The sequence below is a fragment of the Nerophis ophidion genome, linkage group LG08 (genome assembly GCF_033978795.1).
Source record: "Nerophis ophidion isolate RoL-2023_Sa linkage group LG08, RoL_Noph_v1.0, whole genome shotgun sequence".
Classification (NCBI taxonomy): domain Eukaryota; kingdom Metazoa; phylum Chordata; class Actinopteri; order Syngnathiformes; family Syngnathidae; genus Nerophis; species Nerophis ophidion.
Window position 1 is genome coordinate 38,964,062 of NC_084618.1, and position 12,385 is coordinate 38,976,446.

Sequence of the window (12,385 nt, forward strand, 5' to 3'; positions counted from 1 at the left end):
AGGATGAGAAGCTCTGCCATCCGGGGGGAGCTCAAAGTAAAGCCTCTGCTCCTCCAAATCGAGAGGAGCCAAATGAGGTGGTTCGGGCATCTGGTCAAGATGCCACCCGAACGTCTCACTAGGGAGGTGTTTAGGGCACGTCCAACCGGTAGGAGGCAATGGGGAAGACCCAGGACACGTTGGGAAGACTATGTCTCCCGGCTGGCCTGGGAACTCCTCGGGATCCCCGGGAAGAGCTATTCGAAGTGGTTGGGGAGAGGAAAGTCTGGGCTTCCCTGATTAGGCTGCTGCCCCCGCAGCCCGACCTCGGATAAGTGTAGGAAGATCCATGGATGGATTTTCCCAGTATGTGGCGTCACCAATTGTGCACATTTCCAAACGGCTCGTTTGGTGGAAGTAGGGAGGAAGGCAAGATTATTTTATAAATATCTCTGCAATGGTTCCACGGTTTGATTGACATTTTCGGGATCTTTGCAGATCCCAAGTGCACAACAGCAGGTACCAATAAGTAAGAAAAGTTGGTTTTGCATAATAGGGCCCCTTTAAAATGTTTAGTGAAGCCTTTTAAAGATTTGTATTTTTAAAAAGCTGACATCCTTCAGGTGTTTGGCGTATAAACGAGGCAGGCTCATTTATGACAGTGTTTTAGTACCTGTTACTGTGGCCGACAACCTAAACGTTAACAACACTAGCATAGCTATGGTAGCTATTGTGCTTTTTAACAGCAGCATCATGCTAGGTTAGCCTATTCGATGAGGAGATACAAAAAATAATATGTGACAAAGCCTGAGAAAGACATTTCTTTGCTCCATGAAACCTTAATTTTTATCACATTTGGTACTCCATATTTGCATAAGAGAGGAACTTTAATATGATTAGTCTTCGGTATTGTATTAGAAACTGAGATCGACGCAATTAAGCATAGACTTCATGAAGAGTGACTAAAAGGTTTGACGTCACCACTCATGGATAAAAGTGGGAGGGGATTTTCATTGAACACCAGAGCTTAACAGTGCCTACCATATTGTTAGTTTGAAGCTCCTCCTGCTCCTCTCTTGCTCCCCATTCAACTTTCATTTGCGCTGCATTTGCCGTCCTTTTCCTCTCATTCTTCCTGAAACAATGTCTGCCTTCCCTGGTGTCCCTGCATCTCTCTGCCTCTCTTCCCCTCTGCTGCTTTTGTCTCGTTTTTTTATCGCAACCCACAGTTGCTAAACAAGAAGACAACTCTACTGGTCGCTCACTAGTTGTGTCTCTTTTTGGCGTCGACCACCACTGCACATCCACTGGCTTGGAAGAGTTTCAGGGGGGAAACAACTTCAAATCTTCTCCTGAGGTCAGGACACACTTCCAAGGCAACTGTGTTTCTATGGAACCCAGGCATGGGCCAGGAAAGGCCTGGTAGCTGACAAACTGCTTGTTCTCATCAGTGAGGGGCCGCCGGGGACCAAACGGAGAGATTTCAGTAATATTGTGACTGTGGATCGCTCCTCAAAAGGACTGAAAAGGATGGACTCAGATGAACTTTGTAAGGATTTCTGCTGTTATGCTGCTGGAAGGTTTAGGCTCAGGTTAGATCTTTTGTTTTTGTAACCCCTGCACGGGAGCAGGTGGAACACCATGCGCGTTTGCGAGGCCGCCAGCTGCCTGTCTGTGCTTAGCATTGACAGAGACAGACGGAAACGGACGTGCGTTTCCATGGCGACAAGCAGCTGTAGCCCTTTCTCCTTGTGTTGGGGCCGAGGTACGCATGGAAGCTCCCTGGTAGGAAGAAACAGGAGCGCACATGATAACACACACCACTACATATTCACAGACCCAATCCCACTTGAGTTTCTTTCCAGGAAGTGTGTCAATGTCAGGACTTTAGACAGGAAAAATAACCACCTCAGGTCCATTGTTTTTTTTCTGCTGGAGAATGGATGAGCCTTGGGCTGGCCAAAATAATTTCAGCATGTTGTTGTTTCATGCCAACTTTTCTTTTTATTCTTACCCCCAGAATATGACAGACACCTAGCAGCGGCAGTCACAGCAGGGAAAACCATGGCCACACCCTACATGGACCCCAACCTGAACCACCCCCTCCTGGACACTGCCAAGTCGCAGCTCAGCGCAGGAGGCTCGGACCGAACCATGCCCGGCTCCGTAGACAGGGTCCTGAAAGTTTTCCATTACTTCGAGACCAACACGGAGCTCAGGTGCTGGTCCTCCAACATCCGATACGGGGACGCCACTGACATCCGGGTAAGGGGTTATGGCACAAATGTTGGCATAGTTAACATCGCAGTCATATTTTAACACCAACATCTTGCTATGATCAAATTTACATCTTCCAAGTCTGTAGCTAACTGACATAGTTGTTACAACACCAGGCTTTATTGCATATAACAAAGCCTGATTTTTTTATTATTGTTTTTTTTATTTACAAAGCAATCCTATTAGGTGCTTAGACTTATACAGAAGGTGGGCTGATTTATAACATGTTCTAGTAATTATTGTTGTGGAGGACAACACAAACAATAGCAACACTAGCATAGCTATGTGAGCTAAATTTATGTCTCCCAGGTCAGTACCTAACTGACATAGTTTTTACAGCGCCAGGCTTTATTATGTGTAGCGAAGCCTGATATACAAAGTTATCTTATTAAGTGGTTGGACTTATACTCAAGGTGGGCTCATTTATAACATGTTCTAGTAATTATTGTTGTGGGGGAAAACACAAACAATAGCAACACTAGCAAAGCTATGTGCGCTACCATCCTAACATTGCAGTCACATTTTAACGGCATGCAGGTTCTTTTTTAGCTCAATATTAGATTCCTCAGTCCCCGTTTTGCTGCAGTGGTCCATTTTCTCACTGCCTTCAGTCTTCTTAAGCACAAATTTTATCTATGACCAGACAAATTTGAAGAAGTAAATGCTGCTTCTTTATCTGTTTCAGTATCTCATTTGGACCTCTTTATTTACAGTGTTCTTTAATATCCAGATTTGTGATGCATAAATTACCAAGGCACCCTGAAACATTAGCGGAATGCATTCATATCTGGGTCAGAGCCACCCCTCAAGAGTTTAGCGTGGCAACACACATGTTCCTTTGAGCATACTCCAAATGTGATGTCTGGCAACATGTCTGGGTGTGAATGTAATCTTAAATTTACTGCTTGCGTGGATTGATTCCCAATTCATGACTCCCATATAATCCTGCTCATTTCCTTGTATCATATCTCCACATCTGCAGGGAATCATTCAGAAGATCTTGGACATCCACAAAGTGCGCTGGACGTCCTGCTTTGGCCTGCGTCTCAGCAGCAGCGGCCAATCCAGGGACCAAGTGCACTGGCTTCATCCGGACCTGGGCGTGTCTCACGTCCGTGAAAAATACGAACAGACGCGTTCTGGAGAGGAGTGGAGGTGAGAGCGCGCAAGACATTTTGTGTGGTTCTTAGAGTGTGAGGGGCTCTTAATAGGTAATGCATTTAAAAGATTCATCTGTGCATATGAGGAAAATATGCCATGTCATTTATATTTTAAACCAAGTAAAGAAAGAAGGAAGGAATAATCTAAAGTGGAGCTGTTTACAGTGATAACACAGTAAAATTACTTTTTTACATTTCCTCATGATAGAATGGTAAATGGGTTGTACTTTTATAGCGCTTTTCTACCCCTTTTTAAGGAGCCCAAAGTGCTTTGACAGTATTTCGACATTCGCCCATTCACACACACATTCACACACTGACTGTGGGAGCTGCTATGCAAGGCGCTCACCACGACCCATCAGGAGCAAGGGTGAAGTGTCTTGCCCAAGGACACAACGGACGTGACTAGGATGGTAGAAGGTGGGGAGTTTATTCAAATTAATTTGTAAATTCAGGTACAATTTTGTGTTTGAATATGACCATACAGACATAATTACCCTCTAAAGAAACGCTACCATCCTTTAGCTAGCATGCTGCACTAATTGCAAAAAGCACCAGGAATGATTTACTGCAAGACGCCTCATGAAAAATAGTCCAGCGTGGCCCGTCTGTCGTGTGCTTGATAGGCGGCACACTGTGGATCACTTTTATTGTGGCGGTCTCGCAGCTAATGCCATTGTATGTTGAGGACCTTTGGCACTGTGGACTGAAAAAAAAAAAAAGAGGGAATAGAAACAGATGTCACCTTTTGTGGGACTTAAGTCAACAACTCTTTTCTGCTTCAAGGATGATGTAAACTGTTTTTCACAAAAAATCCTCTGAAATTTGTGTTTTTCTTGTGGCAGTTTCACTTTACGAATGCATTACTTTATTTATGACTACATTGCCCATTTGTTGAATCATTTTAAATGTATTATCAGATATTAGATATACTGTAGAGTCACAGTATATTTGCCTTTTGTTAGGGTTATATTCCAAGACACCGTAAAGTACCCATAAAAAGCTAAAAAAAATTGTAGATTTTTGATACTCTGAATTCTAAAACCTTTAATTTCCCTTTCACAGTTAACATGTTTTAATGTATGTATTCCACATTAGGGAAACATTTATAGCCAAACATGCACTAACGCAACATGATTATGTCTTGCCAAAGCATCTTCCTGCTGGAAAATGTTATGTGAATTGACTAGCTGCGGCATTCTTTTTGGCACCATCAAACCACGCATTTGTTTCCAAAAAAAAACAATTTAAAAGGGTCCTATTATGTTAAATATAACTTATTTTTTAACTGTCGGTACGTATTTGTGTGTATTTGGGATCCCCAAAAGTCCTGAAATGTATTTCTAAAACAGTATTACCTTCTTCCAAATTTGTTCCAAATGAGGCATTTGGAATTTGAAAATTAGCCTTAGTTACATCAGCGGATATTTCCAAATATGGTAGAGGTTTACTCGAAAATCTTTGCGTCAGTCTGCCATTTTTATTCAGTTGTAGTCCATAGTTGTAGTCAATAAATTCCTTCTTGTTCTCTATTCTCTTGTTGTGGGGAAGACAGGCTCAAACATGCACATGCATGCAAAAATCCTCTGCTGTTGACACTTCTAATAAAAAGTAGCGTATAGATTTAATGTATATGGTATGGAGGAGGCTTTTGGCACGTAAATAAGAAACAATCTTAAGAGATAGTCAGAAAGATGGTTTGAAGATGGTCTGTAAAACAAATGTATACCATATTTTGACCACAACACCACCATTACATGTTGTGTAGAACCACATGAAAGTGTTTTAAATGCAGAAAAATCATAATATGACCCCTTAAAAGCAGAGAAGAGAAACCATGAATATGTGGCAGTGCGAGTGCCGAATATTTAAATAAGCAGTGAAGAGAGAGGTCCGGTCCTTTGTACTTTATTATTTATTCACAATTAAGATGAACAGGTTAAGATTGCCTCTCTTTTTTGTAGGTACGAACTGAGGATCCGATATCTGCCGAAAAGCTTTGTGCAGCAGTTTACAGAAGACAAACCTACACTCAATTACTTCTACCACCAGGTACGCATATGAACGCACGCACACACACACACACACACACACACACACACACACACACACACACACTCACACACACACACACACACACACACACACACACACACACACACACACACACTCTTTCACACTCACATTTTTCGTCTCTCAACACTGTAACATATGGCACTGTTTGCAGACTATTTTGCCTGGTAGTCATCTAAGTCAGCGGGGCTGTTTGTGTGCGTCAGATTGTTGCCTGGTGGTGTAAATATTTTAAGTATCTTCAAATAACAACATATGCTTGTGTTTATTTGTGTATGTCCAGGTGAAAAATGACTACATGACACAGATTGGGGATCAGTTGGAACAAGATGTTGCCCTCAAACTAGGCTGTCTAGAGATCAGGTGAGACACACAGCAGGTTATTACAACATGTAGCTAATAATAATTATAATAAAAGATTGATGAAGAACTGACCGTGCTTTGTTGTGTTATTCAGGAGGTTCTTCAAAGAGATGCGAGGCAATGCCCTGGACAAAAAGTCCAACTACGAACTACTGGAGTAAGGATATTTTTTTCTATTTAACTACATTTTAAAAATCCTGCAATAATTGCTCAGTGGTGCAGTTTATCCCTTCAGTGTTTGTTCAACATGTCAATCACTTGATGTAAATTTTCTCCTCTGGCTTTTGGATGCCTAGCGCTAACGAACCAGGCTTGGCTCCGTTTCTAACGAGCTGCTCCATTCCTTCGTAGCCTTTCTCTTTTAGCCCATTAGCTTAACGAGCTCTCCAGTCAACTGAAAAGATATGTCCAGTCATTATGCCTTCCGCTTACTATCGCCGTTTGTTTTTTTCCCCATGTTCTTTTTTTATTTTGTCCTCCTTGTAGTTTTGTCTCAGTCTGTCTCTTATCTCTAAAAAATTTGTCTCGGCGCTACAAGGGGAGTGCTGCAGGGGCCCGACAGTTGGCCAATAATGGTTTGTGGGAGAAAATTCTCCTTTTTTTTTTTTAACATTATATTTCAAAAAGCTAAAGTTTGCATTTTCTAAAAAAAACTAGCTTTGTGCGTAGCATCTCACCAAATTCCATTACTTTTACCTTTAAAAGGGAACTGCACTTTTTTGGAATTTTTCCTATTGCTCACAATCATTATGAAAGACATGACAACGGATGTATTAAAAAAAATGCATTCTATATATTAAGTAAATAATAATGGATTTGATTTATATCGCGCTTTTCTATTGTTAGATACTCAAAGAGCTCACAAAGAAGTGGGAACCCATCATTCATTCACACCTGGTGGTGGTAAGCAAAATTTGTAGCCACAGCTGCCCTGGGGTAGACTGACGGAAGCGTGGCTGCCAGTTTGCGCCTACTGCCCCTCCCACCACCACCTATCATTCCTTCATCATTCATTCACCAGTGTGAGCGGCACCGGGGGCAAGGGTGAAGTGTCCTGCCCAAGGACACAACGGCAGCAGTTTGGATGTCAATAGGCGGGGAGCGAACCTGCAACCCTCAGGTTTCTGGCACGGCCGCTCTACCCACTACGCCAAGCCGCCCCTACATGTAATTAAAAGTCAGTTTACAATGCAGCCACTGGGAGCCTTTTCAATTCTGTTCCATGTTCTAAATGGCTCTCATAGTGTCCCAACTTATCGGTTTATATTCTCAGCATTTTCCTTTAGGGTGAGAGACATGATTTACAAACCCCGTTTCCATATGAGTTGGGAAATTGTGTTAGATGTAAATATAAACTAAATACAATGATTTGAAAATCCTTTTCAACCCATATTCAGTTGAATGCACTGCAAAGACAAGATATTTGATGTTCAAACTCATACACTTTGTTTTTTTTTGCAAATAAAAATTAACTTTGAATTTCATGGCTGCAACACGTGCCAAAGTAGTTAGGAAAGGGCATGTTCACCACTGTGTTACGTCACCTTTTCTTTTAACAACACTCAATAAACGTTTGAGAACTGAGGTCGTTGAATGGTCCGGGTCTCCGCTGTCGTATTTTAATACTTCATAATGCGCCACACATTTTCGAGGGGAGACAGGTCTGGACTGCAGGCGGGCCAGAAAAGTCCCCGCACTCTTTTACTACAAAGCCACACTGTTGTAACACGTGGCTTGGCATTGTCTTGCTAAAATAAACAGGAGCCTCCATGATAACGTTGCTTGGATGACAACATATGTTAATGGTGCCTTCACAGATGTGTAAGTTAACCATGCCTTGGGCACTAATGCATCCTATACCGTCACAGATGCTGGCTTTTGAACTTTGCGCCTATAACAATCTGGATGGTTATTTTCCTCTTTGTTCCGGAGGACACCACGTCCACAGTTTCCAAATATAATTTGAAATGTGGACTCGTCAGACCACAGAACACTTTTCCACTTTGCATCAGTCCATCTTAGATGAGCTCGGGCCCAGCGAAGCCGGCGGCGTTTATGGGTGTTGTTGATAAATGGGTTATGCTTTGCATAGTAGAGTTTTAACTTGCACTTACAGATGTAGCGACCAACTGTAGTTACTGACAGGGGTTTTATGAAGTGTTCCTGAGCCCGTGTGGTAATATCCTTTTCACACTGATGTCGGTTTTTGATGCAGTACCGCCTGAGGGATCAAAGGTCCGTAATATCATCGCTTACGTGTGGTGATTTCTCCAGATTCTCTGAACCTTTTGATGATTTTACGGACCGTAGATGGTAAATTCCCTAAATTCCTTGCAATAGCTCGTTGAGAAATGTTGTTCTAAAACTGTTTGACAATTTGCTTACAAAGTGGTGACCCTCACCCCATCCTTGTTTGTGAATTACTTAGCTTTTCATTGAAGCTGCTTTTATACTCAATCATGGCACCCACTTGTTCCCAATTAGCCTCCACACCTGTGGGATGTTCCAAATAAGTGTTTGATGGGCATTCCTCAAGTTTATCAGTATTTATTGCCACCTTTCCCAACTTCTTTGTCACGTGTTACTGGCATCAAATTCTAAAGTTAATGATTATTTGCAACAAAAAAAAAGTTTATCAGTTTGAACATCAAATATGTTGTCTTTGTAGCATATACGTACAACTGAATATGGGTTGAAAATTATTTGCAAATCATTTTATTCCGTTTATATTTACATCTAACACAATTTCCCAACTCATATGGAAACGGGGTTTGTACGATCTAGAATAAATTTAAGGGTAGCAAGGACGCAAGGAAACGGCAGACCACCCGATGATGTAAACATAGGCACGCCCGGAAGTGATCAGCGTTTGGAATAACAATAAAAATAAAGTTAAAGTACCAATGATTGTCACACACACTATCTCTAATACTTGGTTAATATTCAAGTCACAAAGTGTAAACACTTTTTGAATGGTTATTTATCAGATTTTATGGGTGGAATAGTGGAGCTTCCATTGGCTCCGCTATAAGCAGACTTTTATTTACTTTTATTTAATATTTAAAATGCATTTTAAAAAATCCATCCATCTTCATGTCTTTCATAATGATTGTGAACAAAAGGCATATTTCCAAAATAGTGCAGTTCCCCTTTAACATCAACATATACTTGACACAATACTCATAGGCGACCCCATGACAAGTTTAGATCCTGTCCCACTTTTTGGGAACCCCTAATTGAACATCCCCATATGATTCCCATCTCCAGTTGTGCAAGCAAGCTTTTTTAGTCTTTTTTTTCAAGCTAATTGCTGATTAGATAAAGGCTTTAACATTCCTATGAGTATTTCCAGCATTGTAAACATTCTCCCCCTGATGTCGGGTTATTTTTTTCTCTCTCTGCAGGAAAGATGTTGGTTTAAGGCGTTTTTTCCCCAAAGACCTTATGGATTCAGTCAAGGTGAGAAAAACTATATATTATTGTTTATAATTTTGGCATTTACTCCACCAAATTTAATGAAAAGTCATTTTTATGCCACTTCAGTCATTTTCGCAGTTATTTGGCCTGTCTGCATGGACAAGTATAATGAGCAGTGTCTGTGATAAATTTACGGCACGCGTTCATATAGAGGGTCCTTAAATGTGTGTGTGCGTGTGCGTGACCCCAAAAGGGTCCTGATGTCAGCAGGCGGTGAGACAGATGCTCTGCAGAGGGGAGCGGAACCGCTCGTGTGCGACCCCGGGGGTCATGTTAAAGCCCGCTTTCACTTTCCAACAATGAGGAGGGAGAAGGGGGAGGTGCTCTCCTCCTTTCTTGGGTCCACCCTTTCTGCCTATCAAACCCAGCTGCCCACCTCCCCACTTCACCAACATGGCAACATAAAGCCCTGCCTCTGAAACCACCCCCGACACGCACGCACACGCGCGCACGCACGCAGTCAAACATCCATAAATTAAAAAAAATGTTTCACCCTTTTCTCTTGGACAGTAGCAGCAAATCTGCACTTTCATACTATAATTGGGTGAAATAAGCAATAGAGAAAAAGGCACCATTATTTTTTATTGCAGTATACTTGCGTGTATTTTTACTGAATATCACAAAAATATACATTCGAGCACATCTGCTTCATATAGAGTAAACTAAACAGGAGTCATTTAATGTGATATTTTCCTTTCAATGGACGCCACTTGCCACACACGCGCACAAAAACACACACTCACAGAAAGGAACAGATGGCTACGGTAGTAAAGAGTGACTTATGTCCATTCTGGTCAAAGCCTTCTAAAGAGCGGAGTCCATTCATTCATGCTGCTGACGAGTCAGGCCAGCATGTTTAGTAAAAAAAAATGTTTTCGGGCTTTGGAGAAGTTTAGTCAGAAATGTGTGTCTCCAGGGGGAGCTCATAGATGTGTTACCTTCTCTGTTGAGATCATCTGAATGTGAACAGATGTGGCTTTGTCATGTTAACAGTCAACTGGCACTGTGATAGCAAGTGTGATTGCAATTTCCTCTCAGGAAGGGTGGACACCTTACAACAGAGGTGTCCAAACATTTTCCAGCGAGGGCCACATAGAGAAAAAATTAAGGATCCGAGGGCCACTTTTATACATTTTGTATATGAAAAATACTCAAACCAAAACAATGTAGGTGAGCATATGCTATCATTTGGAAAAAAACGTCTACATCTTAGCTTTGTGTTATAGATAACAAAGCAGTAAAATAATTCATGATTATTTTAATAATGATTTTATTTGTATTTATGTTAACTGTGCTTGAAAGTAAGCTTGTATTTACTAATATTGCTATTATACGGCCAACGGAAACGCTTTTGAGAGCTTTAGTACACTCAAAAAGATATGTCTCACAAGAAATTTGTACACTTTATCATCATGACAGGACACACGGAAATCCTCAAAGACCTTATACAGTAAGACGCTCAGGTTGTCGGCCATTTTGGTTTTCAGGTTCCATTTTTGGAGGATTTGGTCCTGTGTAATTTATGTGTAGTTTTTTGTTCTAATTTGGGACCTGTTTAGTTTTTCTATAGAATGTGTCGCGGGCCATTAAAAACCGAGCTGCGGGCAGCACTTTGGACACCCCTGCCTTACAATGACACTTGCGTGTTTATTTATATGTGTGTTGCAGGCAGAGGAAGCATAATAATTATTGGAATTGAAATGTATTTCTCCTTGGTTGTGTACATACACTTGTACTAATCAGTACATCTGTAACATAAAGCTGAGATGAGTATGTTTTGTTCAAATAGCTTAGCATATATTGACTACATTGGATTGGTTGTCACATCTTTAATGCACAAAATGTCTATAAGTGGCAACATTTATGTGTTGACGGCCCTTAGTGGATACATGCCTGGTGTATTAAAGGTGTGCTGTCCAAAATCTAGCTACGTTATTAGAATTTAAAGGGTTTTAAAGGAAACTGCACTTTTTTGTGAATTTTGCCAATCGTTCGCAATCATTATGAAAGACCTGATGATGGATTGATATTTTTTAATGCATTGCAAACTTCATACCTTTCAAAAAGCGCCAACAATACTCAATTTACTTAAATATTAACCAAGTACTACTAATATTTTAATATAACCACTAACGCACACAAAACTATTTATAGCGGCGCCTTGATCACTATTGCATGTCCCTAATTTACATCATGCATCTCACCTAGACAAAAGAAGTCTGCATAGCTATTCCAACAAGTTGGGACACTTTGACAGGCATTTAGGATTCGTAAATGGCCAGAACAAAACAAAAGACGCTTGCTCCCCCCACACCAAGCACCCATTTTCTTTGTGAGGATTATGAGACATTTTTCATCTCTTTGGGAATATATGAACATCCCAGCAGTCGGCATCCTAATGACAGCAGACCTTGTACAATAAGTGGTGTTTTATTGTTTGTTGGCTCCCATGAAGTCTGCATTTAGTAACAATCAGTGATAAAGAAGAAAAACAAAAAGCAAATGTGATGCATTTTTAAAATCAGTTGTGCGGCGTAAGCTTAAAATGATCAAAATAAGTATTTTATTATATATGTGTTTTTATAAATCTGTCTGTTACTAAATTACATATATATTTACATCATGTATATACAAATTAAATGAAGGTGTGCAGATGTTTTTTCAAGGGCTTTCTAGGCGGAATTGTGCGGCTCCAATATGCTCCATTGTAAGCAGACTTTTGATCGCATTTATTCATTATTTAGAATGAAAAAAATAAATAAAAATGTCCATTATCATGTCTTTCCTAATGATTGTAAACAATAGGTAAACAATCCTAAAAAAGTGCAGTTCTCCTTTAAGAAGCCTTATACTAAGCCCTACAAAAAACATGCAGTTTTGTGTGTCTGTTGCTGTAACGAGTAAATGAGCTGCGTTTGTCCACGCCTGTCTTTCCATGACGTGCTATTATACACTTTGGACCTGATCAACTAAGATCCAAATACCAGTTGCTAAACAATGTGAGCTAACTATAAAATTGCGTGTAGTATAGTAGGCATGTTGTGTGTGATCTACTA

General features: G+C 40.7%; 1 protein-coding gene across 6 annotated transcripts in view; it reads left to right on the forward strand.

Moving 5' to 3' along the window:
- Positions 1–12,385, forward strand: part of LOC133557778 (focal adhesion kinase 1-like) — an 84,139-nt gene that overhangs the window by 39,239 nt on the left and 32,515 nt on the right. For all 6 annotated transcript variants that reach the window (XM_061908561.1, XM_061908562.1, XM_061908563.1 and 3 more), the window contains exons 3-8: positions 2,000–2,244; positions 3,239–3,411; positions 5,381–5,468; positions 5,773–5,852; positions 5,947–6,009; positions 9,257–9,311. In XM_061908561.1, coding sequence (XP_061764545.1) covers positions 2,044–2,244; positions 3,239–3,411; positions 5,381–5,468; positions 5,773–5,852; positions 5,947–6,009; positions 9,257–9,311 — 660 coding nt within the window. In that variant the 5' untranslated portion in view covers positions 2,000–2,043. The remainder of the gene's footprint in view (positions 1–1,999; positions 2,245–3,238; positions 3,412–5,380; positions 5,469–5,772; positions 5,853–5,946; positions 6,010–9,256; positions 9,312–12,385) is intronic.